Source organism: Calypte anna, chromosome 5, assembly GCF_003957555.1.
Source record: "Calypte anna isolate BGI_N300 chromosome 5, bCalAnn1_v1.p, whole genome shotgun sequence".
Lineage (NCBI taxonomy): Eukaryota > Metazoa > Chordata > Aves > Apodiformes > Trochilidae > Calypte > Calypte anna.
Window position 1 is genome coordinate 778,757 of NC_044250.1, and position 21,369 is coordinate 800,125.

A 21,369-nucleotide genomic window follows, 5' to 3' on the forward strand; every position below is an offset into this window, starting at 1 on the left:
GTGTAACCATACACACTCACTGTCAATATAATTAGGTTCTGCATGCTGTCTTTATCCCAAGCAAAGGAAGGTCACCCCAGCTCACTAAAGGGCTCTGAAAGAGCAGAAGCACCTTTACTTTCTGCTTTCTCATTCCAGTTGTGTAGAATAAAAGATAGATGCCTCTGCTGCCCAGCTGATGGCACTGTTTTAACACGCTTTTTTCCTTCTGAGCGCTGCGGTTTAACTTGAGTCACAACAAGCCAGACTTGTGGTTATTTCCAGTACCGAATTTTGTAGGATAACAGAAAAAGAACGCAAAGCTTGAGGGGGGGCAGACTGAGCAGCTGCCGTGGAAGGAAACTGCCAGCACGGAGCCCTGGAAGGTGAGGGCACCAGCAGAGAAGTACAGGTTGGAAACTGGGGAGCTCATAAATCAGAAAGCTCAAAGCATGCAGCAGCAGAGGGAAGACAGACTGATAGCACTGTGCGTGGACAGGAAAGATCACATGTGGTACAGCACTGAGGGAAGGGAAGCAGCCGTGCTGTGTCAGCCCTCAATGAACCACCTTCTGCTGGAAACGGTTTCAGTTCAGTCACTGGTCACAGGAAATCATGAAACAGTCATCTGGAGAAGCAGAAAAGGATGTTCTTTCTCCAGTCCTGTAGAAAGAAGAGTTAGGGAAAGAAAATGTACAGGGAAACAGTCTCAAGTGTAAATGGGATATCAGAGGCTAGCAAATGCTGCAGAAAACTTAGGGGGCTGCTAGTCTGGGGGAGTCACGTGTGGTCGTGTCTGTGTCCCCTCCTCACTGTGTGTGTCACCTTTGGTAGCGAGCCCATGAGGCCCAACTCAGCATGCTGCTAGAGGTACCAGCCCAGCACAACTGGCTGATCCATCCAGCTGCACTGGCACTGATTTCAAACCTCTCCCTGTCCCTTGCCTTTCAGTACACGTGTTCTGCCTGTGTCAGCATTCCTCTCAGAAACCTTTTCTTGGTTCATTAAAGGCTGATGGAATCTGGCATTCAGCAGTTCTCCTTTTCAATGCCAGTCACTTTTCAATTCATTATGCTTTAAAATAATTCAAAGCTCCTTATTAAGGCACTGAAGCAGGAAATGGCCAAGTGCAGCTCACATAGCATAACAAGAGAGGGGTCAGATAAGCACTGGTCCCACACTTGAGCTTCCCCCCACCCATCAGGAATCCTCCTTTGAGTAGTATCAGCATGGAGAGCGGGCTTGGCTCACCTGCTAGTTGAATGAAGATGTTGGGGCTGCAATTAAGCAGCAGCTACTGGAGCATCTTCACAGTCCCATGGAAATGGTTGCTGGAGATAACCCCGAGCTACTAGAAAAGCCATGTTTAATGGCAAAACACAGGACACACTTTCCTACCCTCCCTTATCAGACAAACCACGCTTGTAATTTCTGGGCAAATGGCTTTATTGCAGGAAGGAGGAAAGTTTTCCATATCTCAGTCTCCACCTTCAGGCAGAAGTGCAGGTCCTGAAGTCCACACAAGCAAGGCCAGCATTCCTCAGAGACAGGAGAGCAGAGCTGAGCACTTAGCACTGCTGGACAGGGAGATGTACAGAAAGAAACTATGGAGCAAGAGGATAAAAGCCTCCTTGGAAATAACTTGTGCTTTGGTTGAATATGTGGATCCCAGGCAGACACACTTGGGTTTCTCTCTCTCAAACCTTTCATCTGAATAATGGCAGCAAGGTATAGATGGTTTGGAGAGAAAAGGCAGGATTATTTCTTAGGTTTGCTTCTCTACCATGAGACTTTTATCTCCTTGCAATCCTAGGATGTTTTGCTAGGCAGAGAAAGTGAGATGAGCATTAATGATCCAAGCTCCTTCTACTGCATCCCTTTCTTGGATGCTTTTTACTGGAAGTTAAACACTCAACAGCTCATGTCTGCTCTGCAGCTAGCCCTAGAATGATAAAAGCAGGAACAGCATAAATTTTGTTCTGATAGAACAAAAGATGGAAATTTACTCAGCCATATCTCAGCCAACAGAAATCAGCCCAGCTTTTGGCTGCCAGCTGGAGGAGGAGATTGTTTGATGGGAGGTGCACATCCCATGCTACCTGGAAACTTTGTCCTCACTTTGCTGAATTTGGGGCTTCATGGCAGGACCATACTTGAAGACAATCTTGCTGAAAGATGAGGAAGGAGGAGTCTAACATGCAATGGTGCTGACCCCCCATGAAGTCAGCCCAGATGTCAGCAGCCTTTCATCCTCAAGCCTGGACTGGTGAGCTGAGCATGGCAGAGCTGACTTGCTCTCAGTGAGCCACCTCTGCCCTCGGTGAGGCTCAAAAGATGGCATGGAAAGAGCCTGCTGGGGTGGTCATGAATGGAAAAGGTGGTATGCACAGGGGTTGGCTTCTGAGACAAGAAAGGAGCAGAGAAATGGTGGTGATATCTGGCACTGGGAGGCAATGCTCACCTTCACCTCCACCTTCAGCAGCATCGATAAAAGCAACACCCTGAGCCCTACTGAGCAAGGAAAAAAAATGGGAAACAGCACCTCTGGAATGATACCCACTGCTGCCAAGAGCCCAGAGAGATGGAAATACCCCTGGCATTTTGTAGGCAGGTCCTGTGGGAGCTCTTCTTTTCCCTGACAGACAGGAGACAGACAGCTAAAGAAGTGCTGCACAATTAGTGGGTTTATGACATAGAAAAACTGATGACAAACTCCTTTAGTAAAGACCATGTGATCAGTCCCTTGCTTACCAGTCGCAGAGGACTCCTGAGCATGGAAACTGGGTGCTGCAGGATGAGGACCATGGTGGCAGCTCCTTGTCCTAGGGAGCAGAGAGTCTGGCATGGGTGGAGAGCAGGGCCAAGCCTGAAGTTGAGCTCCTGGAACTCCATATGAGGAGCAGCAGGGGCAGGGTGACGTGCACTGGCTCACAGCCCACAGCTGGCATCAAACTGCAACACCCTAAAGGAACCAGCAAGCAGTAAGGGCTGGGGGGGGGGGCGGGGCGGGGGGGCGGGGGGGTCCTTTATCAAGAGGAGATGAACACTGGGCTGTGAAACTAAATTGCTCCCATGAGGTGGGCTAAGGGCTTCCAAGTCAGTTCAGCACCAATGCTGCTGTATCTGCAGCCAGTTTGGGAAATGTGATGTAAGGGGCCCCAAGAGCTCCAGGCAGGAAGGTGGTGAAATGAGATTCCTGTTCCCCCCACCCCAAATCCTAAGTGATATTTCAGTCAGGATTTTAGTGTCTCACTAAAAAGTTGAGTAGCTGCAGTCTGTCTATCATCACTGCAGACAAGCAGGACAGGCAGCCTCCTGCTCCTGCCTTCCATTTCCCCCCCTGAGCAGAAAGGTGGGCTTCATGTCTGCAAAGCAGCCAAGTTTCACAGTTTAGGGGGTGGGGGAGTGCATGCCTCTTTCCATGGAATGTCACTGTCATTTTCTGTCACTACATCTCTGATATATCAACTATCGTTTCTGCAGCTGGGGGTGATGAGATCTTTGAGGCAAAGGACACTCCCAGCCCTCTGTGGTCATCATCTTCTTCCTCCTCATCTTCCTCCTCCTCATCCATCTGCAGATCTTGGTCACTGTCATCATCTCCATGTGCTGCATTGTCCTCAATCACTTCAACCCTCTCTTCAGCATCTGGATCCACATCAGTCTTAAACCACACAGCTTTATAACCATCATCTGCCACGTGCCTGTCTGTCTTGAGGATAGACTTCACTTCTTTCTCATGCCCTGTCTCTTCTTCCATTTCTTCCTCTTCCTCTTTCTTCTCCTCTTTTTCTTTCTTTTCCTCTTTTTCTTTCTCTTCCTGGTCAGAGATGATGGTGGAAGCCACAGAAACCTTTGGGTGGCTATCAATTTCTTCTGCATTGGAGGAGGCCAAGGAAAGAGCTGGATGCTCTAATGCATGTGTCCTTGGCTCCTGGACATTGCTATTTTCTGGTATTTCATGCTCTTTGCTGCTCACATCTGGGTGTTCATCTTCCTGGTAAGATTGGTTCTGGTAACCCCCGGAGACTTCTTTGGAGAACTACAGAAGGAGAGACACATGGTATTGTAGTGAAAGGAATAGGGTGGGGGGAAGTGGCTGAATTAACTGAGCTGCTGCTCAGAAAAGCTTCAGCTTGTTTTGCAGTTAGACCCATTTAAAGTTTGGGAAAGATACAACTCCCTGGAATAACGAGTTTTTATTGACTCCATTTCCAGTTGGGGTTTTTTTTTCAGATAAATGTGGGCAGGTTTTCAGGTGGGCTGAGCACCAGCAATGTAGACTGCTTTGTGCTCACCCCCTGAGGTGTTACTCTGGAGTGGGATTTACCTCACTCAGGGTGAAGGGCTGTGCTCCCACAGAGGGAGGAGGAACAGTGGTTTGTACCCCAGGCACAGGCTTTACAGAGACCCCCTCTAACATGCAGCACATTCATCCTGGATTTTGTGCTCCATGGAGCTGTTGTCCTCTCCTTACCGTGTCTGCTCATCATCTACCTCATGGCTCCAGCCTCAGGGGTGCAGAAAAGAACAGCAAACACCACCAAACCAGTGCTGCCTTTGCAAACATGGTCTTAGGAGTGGTTATTACCTCCACACTAACCCATAAAACCTCCTCAGATCCCACTTTCTGCCTCTAAAAAGTTCAGGTGCAAAGGTGTCACTTACCTTTTTCCTGATCAGGTGTTTGACTGGTTTTCCATACTGTTTATAGACCATTACTCCAAGGATGACCAAGGCAATTAATAGCAGTGCTGCCAATGTACCCCCTAGGACAGCCATATCCTGAGCAGTGTATGGGGTGTCAGGAGAGGTTATAACTAGAAGAAAACCAAACCACTGTTACAAAGCCTAACAATGGCAGCTAGTTTTGGTTTTTGTTTTTTTTTTTCCACAACACTTCACTGTGGGAGAAGCTCTGACCAATTTTTGAAGGGCAAAGAGGCATCCTGTGCTACAGAATGTGACAGTGATATATTTAATGTCACTGAAAACCATTTTTTGCTGTCCTAAAAGGAAAGTTTAAGGTGACCATTCACAGAATATTATAAACTCCAATAAGTTACACGAAGTGGAAATAGCATCCATCTACAGGACAGAGATTTTTACCCCATGACTTAGCCAAGGTGATACATAAGTGGCTCAGCTGGGCAAGCAGATGTTAGGTGCAGTAAAGCCAGGTGGGTCCTGTACTTTCCCACTTCCCCCATTTATAGCAGCATGCAAAAATAAGATGTTTGTACGTGTGTGAGAATGCAAGTGTTCCTTTGATATGGAACATCACTTCTGATCTTGATGAGCACATTAAAACAGGAAACTTAAAAAGCTTAATAGGAAATTGAAAAAACATTTTAAGAACCCCAGAACATGAGACCCTTTCCTGGCCTCTTTTTACTGTACCCTTCTCAGGACTGGCTTACGCTTTCAGCCTCCCGTCAGTGTAAGAATATTTGTGTGGAGATCAACATTACAGTGAGAAGCCAGCAGCTTCCTCAGGGTTAACCAGCTTTTCCTGCTGCTGTCTGTGGGATTCTTTATTTTAAGTTTTCCAGCTTCATTCTGTAGTGTGAATTAGTCTCTTTAAAGTTTAATGATTAATGAAAGGCAGTTATGTTCTCCTGCTAACCTGTTTATGACACTGAACTTTGAGTATTCCCTCTGCATTTGATTGCACTTTCAGTTTATCATTAATACACTGGTCACCAGTGAGATTTTCCTTCTTGGTTGTGTCTCCTAGGGAGCCACAGCCCACAGAGCTGATGTGAAACTCCACCACCCTGAACTGCTGGGCTGTGCAGCACACAGTGCCTCAGTGCCCAGCTTGCTGCCATGACTCACACCGACACCATGTGAGCTGGCTCTGGTGGCTCAGAAACCAGAGGCCACTGTACAGTTACCACCTCCCAGAAGGACAGTATATGTAAAAACTCTAGTTGCTCCCTAGCTATTGCAGTGCTCAGGAAAGCACTCTCCAGCCCATTGAATTCACATTCCTGAGCAACACCTCTTCCAGCTGAGGGGTAAATATCCTACAGATGGGCCAGGCACATGGTAATCTCAGCTCTGGTAATGCCATTCCCAGGCAGATGGGGTTGGCCTCAGCCCAGATCATTGCCACTCTGCCCACAGAAGTGGAAAAGTCTTCTCCACAAAGCAGAAAACAAAGAGACACTCAGCTTACCTGCAGCAGGGATGATCTCCACCATGATTACAGTGCTTGCCTTCTGCAGGCTCACCAGATCTTTTCCAACAGCCTATGTGAACATGGGGAAAGATAACTTAGGGACTTCTGGATCTCCAGCCCACTCTCAAGGTACATAGTGGGCCATTTAAGTATTTTGTCCAGATCCTCACCACAGCCCTGCTGGTGTGGACAATCTGGTAACAGAGGGAGAAGAGCTCTGAAGGTTCCCTGTTCTGGGCCCAAACCAAGTACAGCACATTTGTGTGCAGCTTCCCAGCACAGTGCTGGACTCAGGCAGCACGGGGCAGGCAGCAGCTTGTGTTGGCATCTCTGCCCTGCCCCTGCAGCTGAAACAATGCTCTGGCCAGGCTGCCTCAGATAGCTCGGGTGAGAAGCCTTAGGGAGCTGGTGGTCACTGGCAGGCAGATGGACAAAGCAAACATCTAGATTCTTAGAAAGTCTGAATTATTAACTGCTTCCTTTGGCCTACACTAAAGAAGTACTGGATTTACTGAAGGATTTCTGAGTTTGGGGCTGTAGCCTTTAGAGCTGGGGTATATGCCAGCAATCATACCCTGACCTACACATAACCTCCTACCCACTTGCTTACTCTCCTGATTTTTTAAATCAGGATCAGTGTGGGAAGAGGGCTCCTAAAACCTCTCCAGATGATTTTTTCTTGTCTCCAAACAGCTAGCACCAGCTGTAGCCCAGAGTAAATCTGCTACCACTTCATCTATTTCTATCCCCATACATTTATGATGCACATGGATGGGGCAAGAACTGTCCTTTCATTATATCCTTTACCTAATGGAATTCCACCCTTGGTGCTTTTCTGCTCAAAACTACCCTTTCCTTCCACAGCCCTGGCAAGGTGATGAAGAAAACCTCCCTACCTCGATGGCTACAGTTCCTGGTGAGTGCAGCACCACGTTTGTCAGGATGAGGCCATCTTTGGTTGAGATGAAATCAGTGCTGTTTTCTACGTAGTACTCAATGTTTGGGTTGACTTTCTGAAAAGCCAGAAAAGGGAATGATTAAACCACCCTGCTCGTGCTTTGCCTGCATCTTTGTAACAACCCCTTGGCAGGACTCCTTAAATCCATGTGAAGTATGAGCACAATAGATAATAGAGCACAATAAATAATTCTGGATTGAACACACGAGAAAGGTTGAACCCAATTTTGTGCACCTTCTTTCTCAGAGTTCAAGAAAGTATCCTAAAAGTGTTGCTACTTAAAAAAACCCAAGTCTTGCCCAGCTTGTAGTGGTATCTTTAGCATTTACCCAAACAAAACATATCTGTGCAATCTCTACTTGTAAATTTGGTCAGTCCTGCCTTTAATACAGAGCCAAAGGGCTCTGTACATAGAGAATAATCCTTGTGCTGAGATCTGCACAAATTTTTCATCTGGTAGTGGTAATTACCACATGTGGTAATGGCAGTAAATTTCTTCCCCTTTCCTTCCTCCAGTACATTGTTCAAAGTGCTCTCTCAAAATGAGTTCTTACAGGGAGAAGGTTAACAACTTCCAGCCCAGGTCCTTGCTGTCTTTGAACTGTCTCCTCTTCCCAGACTAGTCCACAAAGAGCTCTGCTTGGCCTGGGAAAGAGCTGACAGCTCCACCTGGGGTCCTGCCACCCCAAACTTTTCAAGAAAGCACTTCCCTCAGCCCTAATTCAGATCTGGACCTGTTCAGAGTGTTCATTGTCCCTGGGCTTTACTCAGTATTGCTGTTTTGTGGTGGATCAGCTCCTCTATTTCTATCTGTGTGGGACTGGCTTTTGGCAGAGAGGATTCTCCACATCACATCACACCAGAAGTGGGTCTGATCTAAGTGGAGTTTCCAGGGACACATAATACAAAATGCTGGAGAAAAATGTGTTTGCCTTTCCCCACCTCCCTTCCCTCATGTTTTCTGATCCTGCTCTAAGCCTGAAGCAGTGAGAAAGAGTGCAGTGCATTTTCAGTTTCTTACATCAGGGAAGTCCTCATCCATTGCTGTTATCATCAGAGGCTTTGCAGGATCACCAGCTTGGTAGACAAAGCTTCCTGGGGCCAGACCCACAGCTACTGTTCCATTGTAGATCCTGGTCTCAAAGTGTGGTGGATAATCACTTTTATTGATGACCTTAATCTCCACACTGACTACAGCATATTTCTGGATGTTGTTAACCTGGGTGGCCTGGAGAGAAAGAGAGAGACAGAGATGTGCAGCCCTTTCCTCCTGGTGATGACATATAAAAGGAACTCATTGCAATCCCTTGTGTCCTCTCAATCAGTTTCAGTGAGCTTTGGGCCAGGCCTCTCATGGGTGGCCATTTAGAGTCCTTGTATTTAGCTTGGTTTTTTGCCCTTAGTTTGAGTGCTGTCACACCAGGACTGCAGCTTCCTGGAAAGGCAGCTCTGGTGGATTTTTGGCTGCAACCTTGTCAGACTTACCATGACTTGCAGTAGGTAGGAGCCTGGGGCAGTTGCAGCTTTGTTCATAGTTAGATTCCCTGAGTTTGCATCCACTGAGAATACATTTTCTGTGTTCCCTAAAGAAATTGGAAAGATTATTCAATCATCAAACACCTCCAAGTACCTTCACAAAGTGAGCTGGAGCTCATTGACTCATTTTTCCAGGACTTTGTGACAATACCACCAATACCCCCAGGGCATGATGCTCTTTTCCTTGCCTGCCTGGCTCCTTCAAGGACTGGGAGTGCTGGGCAGACATTCAGAGGGACTGGACAGACAGAAAGCATAGGGAAGATATGTGTGAACCCAATGAGATGAGGTAGCACAGCAAAGTTCTCTGTTTCTAGTGCACTGAACCCAGACTGCATTTTAGGAAGGATAAGGAAAGGATTATTCTATTTTAAAGGCAAAAAACCAATCTACAAAGATTTTGGGGATCTTTCTCAAGTAGATGTAGGCATTTAAAGGGAAAACATCTCTACCTGATCTTGTTGCTGATGTTGTGAAGAGAAAAATGACACCTCAGGGCATGGTTTATCTGACTTGCTGGGAACATTGGTCTCAATGTGAACTGCATCCAGGTCTAGAAATGCTGATTTCTGGCTACAAAAGGAGCCTAGCCACAGAAACCTTCTGGGATTGATAAAAGGGTGGAATCATCTTCCTGCATCTCTAGTTGGTGTTTGAATCATAAAAACCCATCTGTGTTGGATATGTGTTAAAACACAGCAAAATTTTGAGCTCTCTTCCTCACTGTGAGATACTGTGAGCTGTATTCAGACAAGGACCCCATTGGGTTCCCTGCTAACTGGGGGGTAGGGAGGCCACACAGCCTCCCAGCTGCCAGTGGAATTTAAGGTTCTTCAATGTATTTATGAGGAGGATTATCAGATGTGGTTCCAGGTGGTATAGGTAAAGGGAGATGAACAAGTAATCACTCCACTAGTATGACCTAACTTCACCTTGAGAGCTATTCAAAACCCCTCTATTGAAATCCCAGGCAATGACTGGGCAATCAGTTGACTGTATTCAAATAATCTTTGTGAAATCAAGACTAAAAGTGGGCAGGTTAGATAGTGGCAATGTGCTGGAGGATAAAAAGCAGAATTCCTGTCAGTGAATGAAAATTATGCTGCTGTTGTGGGAATTTTAGGTTCACCTCAAAGAATGAGTGTGATGTGACCAGACTGGCAAAATCAAGTCTAAAAGCCTAAAGATAAAACATGTCTCACCCCCCAAAAAACAAAGTTCTTGTGAAACAGACTTCATGGAGAATGGTTTGTGGGACTGGAAGTTTCTTTTCTTCCTCTCTGAGCAGTCTCTTTCTTCTACTTAGTCCATAATGTTTTGTGGATTTAGTTCTGTTTCTGTGGCAGAAATAGAGGGGCACATCCCCAGGCCCTCAACTCTCCAGTGCCATGGAGGGTGTCTCTTCATGGCAGGCAATGTAGGGGACATCTGAGCAATGCAGTTTGTGGAAGGTGACAACTTCTACTCACCTCCAACAATACTGTACACAACTTTTTCCTTTATCATGTAGTCAGGATCAATAGCATAGATGGGCCCTGGCTCCAGGCTGAGTGGCTCCCTCTGCAATCACAAGGCAAAGCATTACATATCACACCAGGAATTCTGCTTTCCATGGAGATGGAGCCTCCTTGTCATGCTGAATCATCTGCATTTATGACTGGAGAGCAGCACAGGCTCATGAAAACTCTTCAGAACTATCTGATGGGAATAGCATCTGGATATTGGTTGGGAACAGCACCAGGGCTGCTGTCTGACCCTGCTGCTTACCGACATCTCGCCCATGTTGACCCTCCCAGCGTAGGGGCTGCTGATGCAAACACTCTTGTCTGTGTTGATGAAGGTGCAGGGGAGGAACCAGGGTGGTTTGGTGTCAGCTTGTTCAATAGCAATCTCTATAGTTGCAGTTGCTGTGTGGGTGACTTCGGTGCTGCCCTGGGGCCTGTCCTGTTCCCAAAGGCAAAGCACACCTGTGAGGTACAGGTCTTATTGCCCAAAGAACCCATCTGCAAAATCCAGTGGCCCAGGATCTTTTTTAGTTAGGGCTTGGCTGTTTATATGAGATTAGCAAAAGCAATGAATTACCTCATTCTGCTGACAAGGTGGACTGAATGCCACTCTGTCACTGTGTGGTTATAGAGGGTGGAAGGTTGGATCACAATCTCCACCCCCAGTATTCACCCTCCCTCCCTCCTGCCAGCCCAGAGATCTCCCATTCAGACTTACCCTTCACTCAAGAGAGACTGGGGCAAACAAAGCATCTTGGTTCCTTCTGAAGAACTTACCCTTGCATACAAGAGCAACGTTGTCAATTTAAATTTCTCATAGTCCAATGCTTTTTGCAAATAAATTTCTGGGTTGTTGAGTCCTCTTATGGCAAAATAACCATCTGTGCCCTGACAGGGGAAAAAAAGGAAAACCCTACTAGCAGACCCAGTCACAGATGTCTTCAAATATTGCTCATTGCTGTGTTTGTCATCCCAATCAGACCTTTAATCCTGGGCACTTGGAGCAAGGAGAGATGTGAGGAAGTAGGGAGCAGTGTAAGAATTCCAGATCTGTTTAACCCTGGGTACTGCACACTGGAGTTGCCTGGCTTGTCAGAAAGCTTTGTTCATGCTCCTGTGAGTTTTCTTCTACAAGATCCCTTGCTCTGCCTACCTGCCTGCTCAGCAGGTACTGGATGAAATCTTTTACTTCATTTAATTCCTACAGTTAACAGGTTGCCAACAATCCTTGATTTTGGGTCCCTGACAGCCAAGCAATCTCATGTCCACCCACAAAACATCTCAGCCTCTCCAGGCTGGCCCAGATCCCTTGCCTTAGCTTAGCACTGCTGAACTTTGGAAGCAACAGAGTGAAACAGCACACGTTGCATTTTACTCTGTAGCCTCCTGCTTTGGTCCTCCTTTAATCTTGTGTCCTGACTCAAATTCCTCTGAATTTCCAAATCCCTCTGGATTTACACCAATATGAGTGCTAAGTTTGGTCCCGTGGCTGAAATTCAAGAACTTGTGGTTTCTGTTCACAGCCCTTAAAATCTCCAGGGTTAAGTAGGTACTGGAGGCAACATGTCACTGTCTGCTCAACCCCAATGGTTTTCCAAAGTGGAAATATTAATTCTGGTTCTCTCTTGAATTTACTTTTTTTTGCTTTTTAGTTTCTAGCAGACCCTTGCACTCTAGGCTGGCATAGATTTAACTGCATACAATTCATGTCCCATGGTACCAAGCAAACCCCTTAAGAGCAAATAAACCAAGACACTAAAGTGGGAGCTGGGGAAAGTGGAGTCTTCTTTGGTTCTGCCAAAGACTTTGTGGTCTCCACACTGCATGGAGCCTGCAGGCAAACAAGGCACTGACTCTTCCCATCCCTATCCAACTCAGAGCAATTCTGAGCTCTGGGAGGTACAAAGGTCTCCCCTGATATGTTTACAGACCATCCCCACAAGACTTCCCTTAGTCATATGGCTCAGAATATACTAGATGAAAGTTTAACCTGTACAGTGCAATAAAAGTGTGAGCAGGAAAAGAATTCAATAGTTGCAATGTTGATAGCTCTGTTCTGCTGAACAGTCCAGCCTTTGGTTTTTGTAAAAGATGTGTCCCTTCCAGAAACTGTCAGAGAACTAAATGCAATACAGTGACCTGAGCCTCAAAGTTTGGGTTCTTCTGAACTAAGCACAGACTTCTCCAGAGCTACCATTTTTTCCCCAGAAAGCAAAGATTCTTACCACCACTGTTGTTGTGAGTTCATAAAAGATGGTGTCCAGGTCAGCATCACTGGCACTTAGAGATTCACGGGCTACAATGACTGCATTCACTTTTGTGTCCTGAGATGGAAGTGCTGTGGTTATTCTGTGAAATGGGCTGCACAGTGCTCCCAGCCATCCCCCCTTCATCCCACAGCACTGCGTGGCCCAGTGCCTGCTTCCCTTCTGCAAAATGCCAGATGCCTACCTCAGGAACAACCCTGCTGAGATTCAGCTCCTGAAACACTGGGCTGTTGTCATTCACATTGAGAATGGTCACAACAATTTGCAAAGAATCTTGCTGCAGAAAGAGTAAAGCAAGAGAATCAAAGACAAACCCAGGAGTGTTAGGGGCTGGTCCTGATTGCAGAGTGCCAGAGGTTTAATGAGCACAGCTGGATGGGGCTGGGCGTGCAGCCAGCACACACTGGGTGTGGGGTTTAAGGGTCTATTCCCCATTTACAGAACCTTGGGTGCTCTCTCCTTGGCTGTGAGAGGGGTGTGTATGTCCCCAAGAAAAAGAACATCTCCTCATCCCAGTCTGGGGATTAGGAGGAGCAGAGAGAAGATTGTGCTGCCCTGCAGCACTTTGTAACAGGGCTGAGTGTTTGGAAGAGCACTCACCTCCCCAGCAGTGTTCTGACAAGTCAGGGACACCAGCAGGACTGTGACTTCCTGTGCACAAAACCAAAAACCCAGTCATTGGAGAAACAAACCAGAATGTAAAGGAGACAAATAAAGGCACTGCTGTATCAGAAATGCTGCTGGGCATATCTAACTATTTCTTTCTTTCTTGTACAGCATTCATCAGCACTGAGATCTTTTTATGATGGATAAGCAGATGGATCTTCCAGCTTCTCTCCCTGTGATTCCTGTAACATGCCAGCAAAGGTAATTGGCCATTTTCCCACACTTAAGGTGAATTCAAACAGAGATTTCTTTTTAAATTGGATAAAGCAGAAATGTACCATGCTGGAAGAACAGTGTCACCTGCAGGGTGTTAACTGTGTCTGCTGTCCATTGCTCAAATAAAAAATAAATGGAGAGTTTTACACTGGGAAAAGTCACCTTAAGGATGCCTGGGGCTGTGCACAGAGCACTCCAGGAAGGTGAAGTAATTTAGCAGCAATCTAGCTGAACACACTGACCTTTCATACTGCCTTTATGCTTCCAACAAGATCACTGCTCAGAGCTGTTTTCTATAGGCAAACAGGGATCATTTTACCTGAGTCCTGGAGAGCTCTAAACACTGCAGTTGTCATGTTTTACTTTTAAAACTTTCCCTTGCTTTAGTTCATATGGACTCACTGAAGGGAGGGGGCAGCAGGCATGCAATGCCTCCCTCGTGGAAGGGCTGAGCTCCCAAGCAGTGAACTCAAACCCAACAAATAGGTTTAGTTTTTGAAGTGGCTTCCTAGATCCTTTAGAAATGGGTTACAAACTCTCTGGAAGTCCAAGAACCCAGGCTGAAACTCATTGCATCCCAGCATCATCCATCTCATCCTCACAGCCTGCTAGCTAAGGGCTTACCTCATAGTCCACACTTTGTTTCAGCTGTAGCTCAGATCCCTCTATAGTGAAGAACTTGGCATCAGGGTAAGAGGGATCAATGGTTACGGTGACACCTTGCTCAGCATGGATTGTGGTCACCACATAGCCAGCTGGGTTATTTTCATAAACACTTGGTTTGTCATTATCAACGTAACATTCTGGAAAAAGACACAAACACGACACAAGATTGCCCAGGGATTCACACTGTGACAGAGCTGGGTGAGCCCTGGGACCCCTCTGGTTACCCGGGGAGAGAAAGTCATTGCCCAAAGCTCTCTCAGAGTAAGAGAAAGATCTTCCCCCCATAATGGTGTAATCCCTGCTGCCATGGGGGTTATTCCCCTCTGGCCATGGACCTCCTGGAGGAGCTTACCTCGTAGCTGTGCTGAAAGAGGAGATATGAAGAGCAGCAGAAAGAGCACAGAAGAGAGGAGCCAGTGAGAAAAAGCCATGCTGAGCTGCCAGCTGGTGAAATAGTCCCTGTTCTTGAGTCTCCTCTCTCCTGGTGTCTCCCAGGGCTGGCTGGGCAGTCACTGCTTGCTGCAGCATTGGTTGGCTGGAGTGGGTTGCTGCAGTTCAACCTTTGCCTCTTTGTCTCATTGGGTGACTTACTGGAAGATATTTACCAGACACGGAACACAGTGACACATAGATTCCTCTTTCTGCTTTGTTCCTGGCTCTTTCCTACCCTAAACATTCTGTAGGAACAAGGCTGTATTTGAAGCACTCCAGAGCCAAGCTCCCTCAGATGAGCATGAAGGAAGAGAAGGGCTGACACTGGGCTGTGAGCTGCAGCCCAGTGATGACCCAGCAGCTTTGTAGGGAAAAAACATGTCCTTTTTTACCTTGCCAGTGGTGGCTCTTTGTATGGATGGTCCCCAAAGTCTCCATCCAGGCTCCAACTCTTTACATCTCCAGCTTCCTGAAGCCTCAGTGCTCTTATGCTGTCTTGGTCTGCCTTTTTCTGAGCCTGGGGACATTTTCCTAAGCCAGGTATCATGTGGCAAGGCTCTTGGCCACTTGCTCAGAGAAACACCACTACTTTGCCCTTAGCCATGGTGAAGGATGAGAGAGGGGACAGCTGCTCCTTATAAAATCCCAACTGATTGCAGAAAACTCTCAGATGCTGCAATTTAGCCAAATGGCTGTTAGTGGCTTAACAAGATGCAGCCTGTCAACATTCCTTCCCAAAGCCCTCCAAGACCTCACTTTCCTAGCAGACATTTCCTATGGACCAAAATAACCAATGCCAAGGTCTGGGAGCACAGCATTCCAGCATCTCAGGGAGGTGCTGAGATGAACATCAGGGAGGCACCAGCTTCTTTGCAGGTGTCAGGTACATCAGAAAGGGTGAACACTGGTGGTGCAGGATGGACTCAGCAGGTCTGCAGTAGGCACATGTGATTGCAGCTGAAGATGCCTGATTTTAGAGCTGCTCTTCAAATCCTGTTGTTTTTACAGGAAAAGGGGAGTTTCTGTTCTGTCAGAGGAGGGAATCTGGTGGGCAGTGTGGTACAAGGATAACATCAACTTTATTAAATGGTGGGAACAGATTCCTCCTAGCAGATCTTTGTCTTTTGTGGCTAGGTAAAAGCTGGGCCAGTAAATCCAGGAACAGAATGGAGTGGAAAAGGCATTTACAGTGTGTATCCGTGTTGGTTAGCACTCAGTACCTTTCTTTGCAATAAAATCTAGCACTTGGCGAAGTTTCTGCTAACTGGAGGCCCTGGTGCTGGCCTCTGGGTTTTGGGCAGTGCTGAGTCCCAGCCCCAGAAGATGTGGCCAGGGCCTCCAGCTGGTGGAAGCCTGGCAACCAACCCCTTGGGTGGGGGAAGCCTGCCAAAATACCTTCCCTCCCTCCCTGCTCAGGGTACCACTCGTCTGTTTCCCAAAGAGCAGCCAAAGCACAGGCACAGCTGAGGAATCTTTATTTGACTTGAGAAGCAGGCAGCAGGTGCTAACACAAGGCAGGAGTGATGTGCTTCCTTCAGGCTCCATCTACTGACACCAGCTCACCATGACATGTAGTTAACTTGATAATCTACGAGGCTGCTTACAGAACCTTTATTATTATTATTATTATTTTCTGATCTCAAGGGTTTTTCCTAAGCAAACTGAGTAGCTGGCTTGTTCATTTTCCAGGCTATACACATGCAAAGCTCTCTCCTTGGCTGGTTCTTCCCCTTTGCCCTCAGTCGAAGCTGTCTGTGTCTTCCTTCAGGGATGCAAAGAGCTGCTTAGAGATGGGGCAGACGTAGTGGCTGGCAGCTGCTGCAGCTTCCCTGGCATCACTGTCTGAGTGGCTGTTGGGAGGGAGAAAATGAGCAGCAGTTCAGTGTTATTCCTGGGAGCAGGGACTGCACAAGTGAGACAAGACCACCCTGTAAGATCCAAAGATGCCTCCGAGGAGCAGGGGTATGACACAGGGACACAGACCATGGCTGCCTGCAGTCACCCCAGAGAGGCAGAGGCAAGCCCAGTGCTGTTCTCACCCCTATTTATTCTAGGCAATAAGGACAAGAGCAAGCTTCTTCCTCCTGATTTTAGTGATTTAACAGTGCAATGTCTAATTGAGAGTGGTTGGTCCCTAGGAAGAGCCAAAGTCCAGATGCTGGGACAGCCCATCCTGAGCTGTGTGTTTGAATCAAAAACTGACTCTAGTCAGGGCTTTCTATTTCAGCTGTGAGATCATATTTCCTGGTGGGATGAAAAACTGTTTCAGCCCAGGATGGCAGCTCTGTGATTACAGAAGGCTATTATTTCACTTCCCTGAGATTCATTACTTCAAATAACAGGTTTTTATCTGGCACTTCCTGGCTGCCAGTCTCAGTGCCCCCTCTCCTTTAGGTACAGCAAAACTGTGTGCCAGGTGGGCTTGGGAGGTAGAGACAGAGCTTACCCTGAATGCAGACACAGCATGCTTTACATCAGACTTCTGAGCTTGGGGTAAAACTGGGCATTTCCAGCTTTCTACAAGTCCTCTTTCAGCTGCAGTACTTTGGTGCTCAGGCCATAGAGGTGACAGATCTGTCCCACCTACCTGGTGTTCAGAAAGTTCTGGTACAACCACATAAAGCAAAGTTCCTCATGGATGTTTTCTTCCTCTCTCCCCTGCACATCTGTGTTGACAGGGCCTGCAGAGCTGGTTTAGATAATGAAAATTAATAATAATATTTAAAAGAAGCAATCAAATAGTGTAACCAGTGACTTGCCCCAAGATCCATGCTCTGTTAACCTGCTGACTGTCACCAGAGCTGTGCAGGAAGAAAAAGAAGTGTCCTTTTCTAATCAGTCTCAGATCTTTTCTGGCTGGCAAAGGGACAGGTTCTAATCCTCACTTGCAATCTGCCTCATTATCTAGTACCAGCACATCCTTCTGTCTGTGCATTCTTACCTTCTTCCAGCATTTGGAAATTACAAATCTACTGCATCTGCCAGGCTTTTGTTAGCTGTACATGCTCCAGAAAATATCAAAACACCCTGAACGGAGGGAAAGGAATCAATGTGCTGTGTCTGTGCCTTGAGGAAAGGACCAAGCTGGAAGGAAACTTCTCCAGGCAATGTGGAGAAAGGGCAGCAGGAGTTGTGAGTTGTGTTACAGTGCCCACATGTTATTAGTGATGCTGTCCTCAGATCCATGGCTTCAGGGAGGGCAGTGGCCCTGTATTTGGGGCTCAGGTATATAATGATGTCTGGAGTCTGCCCAGCTTGACACTCAGAGCCATGAGTGGGAGCTATGAAATCCAGAGGTCTTTCTCATTCTGCTGGGGACTCCATTTATCTACAAACATTTCTCTTCTACAAACATTTTTATTTGGAGTAGGTAAAGCACCTACAGCTTTCCCCAAAAGACTAAAGCAAAATGCAAACACGAATTTCCAGGCTGTGATCTGATGAGAAGTTTTGTGTCCTGCAGATCAAGCTTGACCGGGGCCCAGGCCCAGCCCAGCAGGAGGAGCCCAAGCCCCGCAGCCCACTTGTCCGTGTTTCAGGTTTTCCAGCCCCCTCCTCTCCTTGCCTCCCCGCACGGCCCCAGCTGCCCCAGGAAGCAGAGCTCTTACCTGCGCTTGCGGCCCATGAGATTTTGAATGAATTTCTGAACCTGAGCATTTCCTCTCAGCTTGCTGTATTCACTGGTAAAGAGCCCATCTGAGTGCCTCTGGAACCTGCAGCAGGAAACACACAGTGCAAGGGCTGCTGCTCCCAGCCATGGGATGTGGGACTTCTCACAAGACAGGAATTTGTATCTTCCCACCACCAAGGAGCCCTTTAATCCTCCCTTTCATCTGTCTCCTTTCATCTTGGGCATCTTCTGGAGGAGGCTTAGGGTGGCTCTAGAGCTGGAGACAGCTCAGCTCCATAGGCATCCCCCTCCTTCCTAGGATTCTGTCTCCCACAGAGACTTCCATGCCCCAGGAGGGTGATTTTGGCTGGTCCTTACCTCTCCTTGAGGCCCAGCTGTTTGACAAGCTGCTGCATGTAGGCATTGCCATTTATCTTGCTGAGCTCACTGGGGAACAGCCCATCAGCATCTCTCTGGGTCCTGGGAGGTAAGAAGAGAAAAAAAAAAGAGGTGAAGGGCATGGGCTTGAGGCCAGAGAAAAACTGCTCCCTCAGAAAAAGAGGGTCCCAAATGTGTGTGGCTCTGGGAGGAAGACTCAGCTCTGTCCTTTACCCAGCCCTTTGGTCTCCCTGTGCTTTATCTGCTCCTGCACAAGTGGGAGGAGAGGCAACCCTGCTGAAATCTTAGGCACAGTGTGAAGTGGTGAGCTTGCAAAACAGACTAGTTTTGGTTATGTTTGCATGAGTTTGGGCTATTTGAAACAGAAACTTCCACCTCTGTCAGCCTGTATCAGCACCCAGAGGGAAAACAGACTCCAGAGGGCCTTTTTAACTGTAGTTTGACCTGTCTGGGGTCCTGGTTTTTCCCCTTAATTAAGTCAAATCAATGTTTCCATTCCTAAGCAAGAAAAAAATGTTTATAGCGTTCACACTCATTTAACTAAAGCAGTTTAGGGAAGAAAAAAATCCAACAGCCAAGCAGGTGCAAGTTCTGAAAGGCAGATAAAAGGCTGACTGTAGGCAGCAGGCTCTTTGAACAGCAAGGCACAGAGAAATAGGAAGCAGAGCTGCTTACCTCTCCTGGGATGGAAGAGATGCTGAGAAGTGAGAGAGGACAATGCCAGGGATAATGAGCTGCCACAGCCGAGTCACCAGGCAAACCATCTTCTGCCTGAACTGAAGCACAAGGGTTGATGAGCAGCACAGCAGTGACCTCGGTCTTTGATACAACTCAGATGCCACAGGGAAGACACAGCTACATAAATAACACCACTAGGGCTAAACCAGGCAGCATTCCTGCCACCAAAGATTGGGGGTTCCTTAAAAATACTAAAGATGAAGAATTCAAATCATTCCCATGGCCAGACAGCTGGAAGCTCTCTTCATTTGTTATCCCCCCACCTCCCAATCCCTGAGCTTAGGTCTAGGAGTGTCTCTCTGAGATGATGATTGGGCTGAGTTTTGGGGTCAGTACAATATCCCTTCAAGTTGCAGGGAGGTGGTAGCATGGGACTTGGTCCATCAGCACCACAACACCATGAAAAAAAACATCCTACTCTGAGATCTGACCCTTCAAGGAAAGGATTTAAAAGACCCATGGAAATATCCCCTACAGACAATTATTAGTGTACCTAGAGAATGCCCAGGAGAAATAAAAAAAAGGCATTTAGTAAATAGACATTCACCTACAAACAGAGGAAGGGAGGGGCTTTTGTGGGTACCAGTATCTGCCCATCCTTTAATCTTTTAAGAAGGAAAAAAGTGAGACATTTTCACTGGCAGCAGAACCTTGTCTTTTGTTGTCTTTAGTGAAACAAAACCACATTTTGTTTATCACCAGCCATTACAGGGGTTTCACTTTTATTTCCAGGCTCTTTTTGCAGAGCTGTGTATGTGCCTCTAGAGGAGGGTGCTCACATTTCCCCCAGGGTTACAGAGGAGCTCTATCTGTACTCTCTGAAATGCCTGCCTCCTGCACAGCAGCAAACCTGCCTTTCTTAGTCTCTGTTCTGGGAACTCTCAGATAGTACTTGCTAAGCCAAAAGCAAAGTTCTCACACTTTGGTGTTATCTTAGTCTGAAAGTAGACAGTACAAAGAGCATTAAAGGACTGTCAGAATTTCCTGAACATTTTCTAGCTGCCCTTCTGGGACTGTTTCTTACTCTAGAGATTCAGCAGGATAAGAAGAGGCAAGAGGAGGAAGGACAAGAGCAGGGGATTTACACAGAAATGTATTTGCTGTGAGCCAGAGCACAAATATTGAATGGGGGCTGTGGAGCAGACAGGTGAGAGGGTTTGTTTGGTTAAGGAGCCCTAAGCTTCAGCTTCCATACACTTCTGGTGCCTCAGTGCTGTGTTCTCCTGACTGATTTGGCTTTTAGGGGAATGGAATAAGTAAAACCAGAAGGACATTTCAAACATTTCTTATTAGAGTCCAAACAAAACCATCCCCACAGCACTGGACCATGCATGGCTGTGGCCATGGCCAGGATCTCAGTGCAGCAGTTTTGTCTTCCTTGTGCCAACCCTGGGCTGGCATTTGGCATTTGTTGTGGAGCACCACACTTCAGAGCCCATTTTATACCTCATCCCTAGCTCCAGAGGGATCCCCTCTCTTCACACCCTCCTAGCTGGTACTCATGGGGATCAAGTTGTCTTTTTCTCTTTCTGGACATAACTTTGTCTTCCATGTGCAGCTCGTATTTTCTTGCTGAAGTTTCTAGGAGCAGTAATGGCTGTTGGGGAACTCCTGTGGATCAGTAATGATATCTTGCACTGTTTTTTTTAAATCAGATTCCAGGGAGGAGATAGGTCTTCAGTATCAGCACAGGAGAGCTGTTTAACCTTCTTAAGATACTTGGGAGCTTTTTATTGCCCCCCCAGTGCTGCTGCCTTTCAGTAAATGCAAACTCCCTAATGCTCCATCTCTTTTAGCTGAAAGACTTGAGCACCAAGCCAGCCCAGGACCTGGGAGCATCTCAGATCTTTCCAGCAGACAAATCCTACTGCTGAAATGCCAGTTGTAGCCACAGGCTTTGCTGAATCATGGCTCCCCTCACCCTGCAGGAGCTCTGCCACTAGCAGGGCTTCCAAGAAGTCTGTCACCCAGCCAGTTTGTACCTTCTCACTCCTGCCCATCCCTCACGCCCTACCTAAAACTAAAGACAATGCATTTCTGGAAGCCATCTGGTCCAGCTGCTGTCTGGGCTCCATTCTTTCCTCTGGTTGCTCCAAAGGAGGAAAACCCCACACAGCACCAGCACTGCTCCTCAGGAGATGATGGCCTCATGGCAATTGCTAAGCAGAGCACCACGAAAACCTGGAACACACCACCCAAAACCTGCAGGCAGC

The 21,369-nt window shown here is 47.1% G+C and overlaps 2 protein-coding genes across 3 annotated transcripts; both read right to left on the minus strand.

Moving 5' to 3' along the window:
* Positions 1-3,004: 3,004 nt before the first annotated feature.
* CDHR5 (cadherin related family member 5) lies at positions 3,005-14,480 on the minus strand. Of its 2 annotated transcripts, XM_030451063.1 has the most exons (14): positions 14,330-14,480; positions 13,936-14,114; positions 13,030-13,080; positions 12,614-12,706; positions 12,388-12,486; positions 10,940-11,050; positions 10,425-10,601; positions 10,127-10,217; positions 8,607-8,704; positions 8,143-8,349; positions 7,060-7,176; positions 6,161-6,233; positions 4,648-4,799; positions 3,005-4,021 (listed from the first exon to the last, which is right to left on the minus strand). In XM_030451063.1, exons 1-14 carry the CDS (start codon positions 14,406-14,408, stop codon positions 3,428-3,430), a joined length of 2,121 nt encoding a protein of 706 aa, XP_030306923.1. In that variant the 5' UTR covers positions 14,409-14,480; the 3' UTR covers positions 3,005-3,427. The 2 variants fall into 2 exon arrangements, with proteins under 2 accessions (XP_030306923.1, XP_030306925.1); XM_030451065.1 differs by lacking the exon at positions 12,614-12,706.
* A 1,667-nt stretch (positions 14,481-16,147) lies between these two features.
* On the minus strand, positions 16,148-19,182 carry LOC103539569 (glucagon). Its single transcript, XM_008506079.1, has 5 exons — positions 19,094-19,182; positions 18,398-18,499; positions 18,018-18,122; positions 16,997-17,098; positions 16,148-16,259 (listed from the first exon to the last, which is right to left on the minus strand). The coding sequence occupies exons 1-5, from the start codon at positions 19,180-19,182 to the stop codon at positions 16,148-16,150; spliced, it is 510 nt and encodes a 169-aa protein (XP_008504301.1).
* Between the last annotated feature and the right edge of the window lie 2,187 nt (positions 19,183-21,369).

Excerpts from the sequence above, each read along its gene's own strand:
- CDHR5 (XM_030451063.1), bottom strand. The coding sequence starts at position 14,408 with ATGGCTTTTTCTCACTGGCTCCTCTCTTCTGTGCTCTTTCTGCTGCTC. Across the intron at positions 12,487-12,613 it reads TCAGCAGGGTTGTTCCTGAG|GACACAAAAGTGAATGCAGT; the intron begins GTAGGCATCTGG and ends CTTCCATCTCAG. Across the intron at positions 4,800-6,160 it reads GGAGATCATCCCTGCTGCAG|TTATAACCTCTCCTGACACC; the intron begins GTAAGCTGAGTG and ends GTTTTCTTCTAG.
- LOC103539569 (XM_008506079.1), bottom strand. The coding sequence starts at position 19,182 with ATGGTTTGCCTGGTGACTCGGCTGTGGCAGCTCATTATCCCTGGCATT. Across the intron at positions 18,123-18,397 it reads CAGCTGGGCCTCAAGGAGAG|GTTCCAGAGGCACTCAGATG; the intron begins GTAAGGACCAGC and ends TTCCTGCTGCAG. Across the intron at positions 17,099-18,017 it reads CTCATGGGCCGCAAGCGCAG|CTCTGCAGGCCCTGTCAACA; the intron begins GTAAGAGCTCTG and ends TATCTAAACCAG.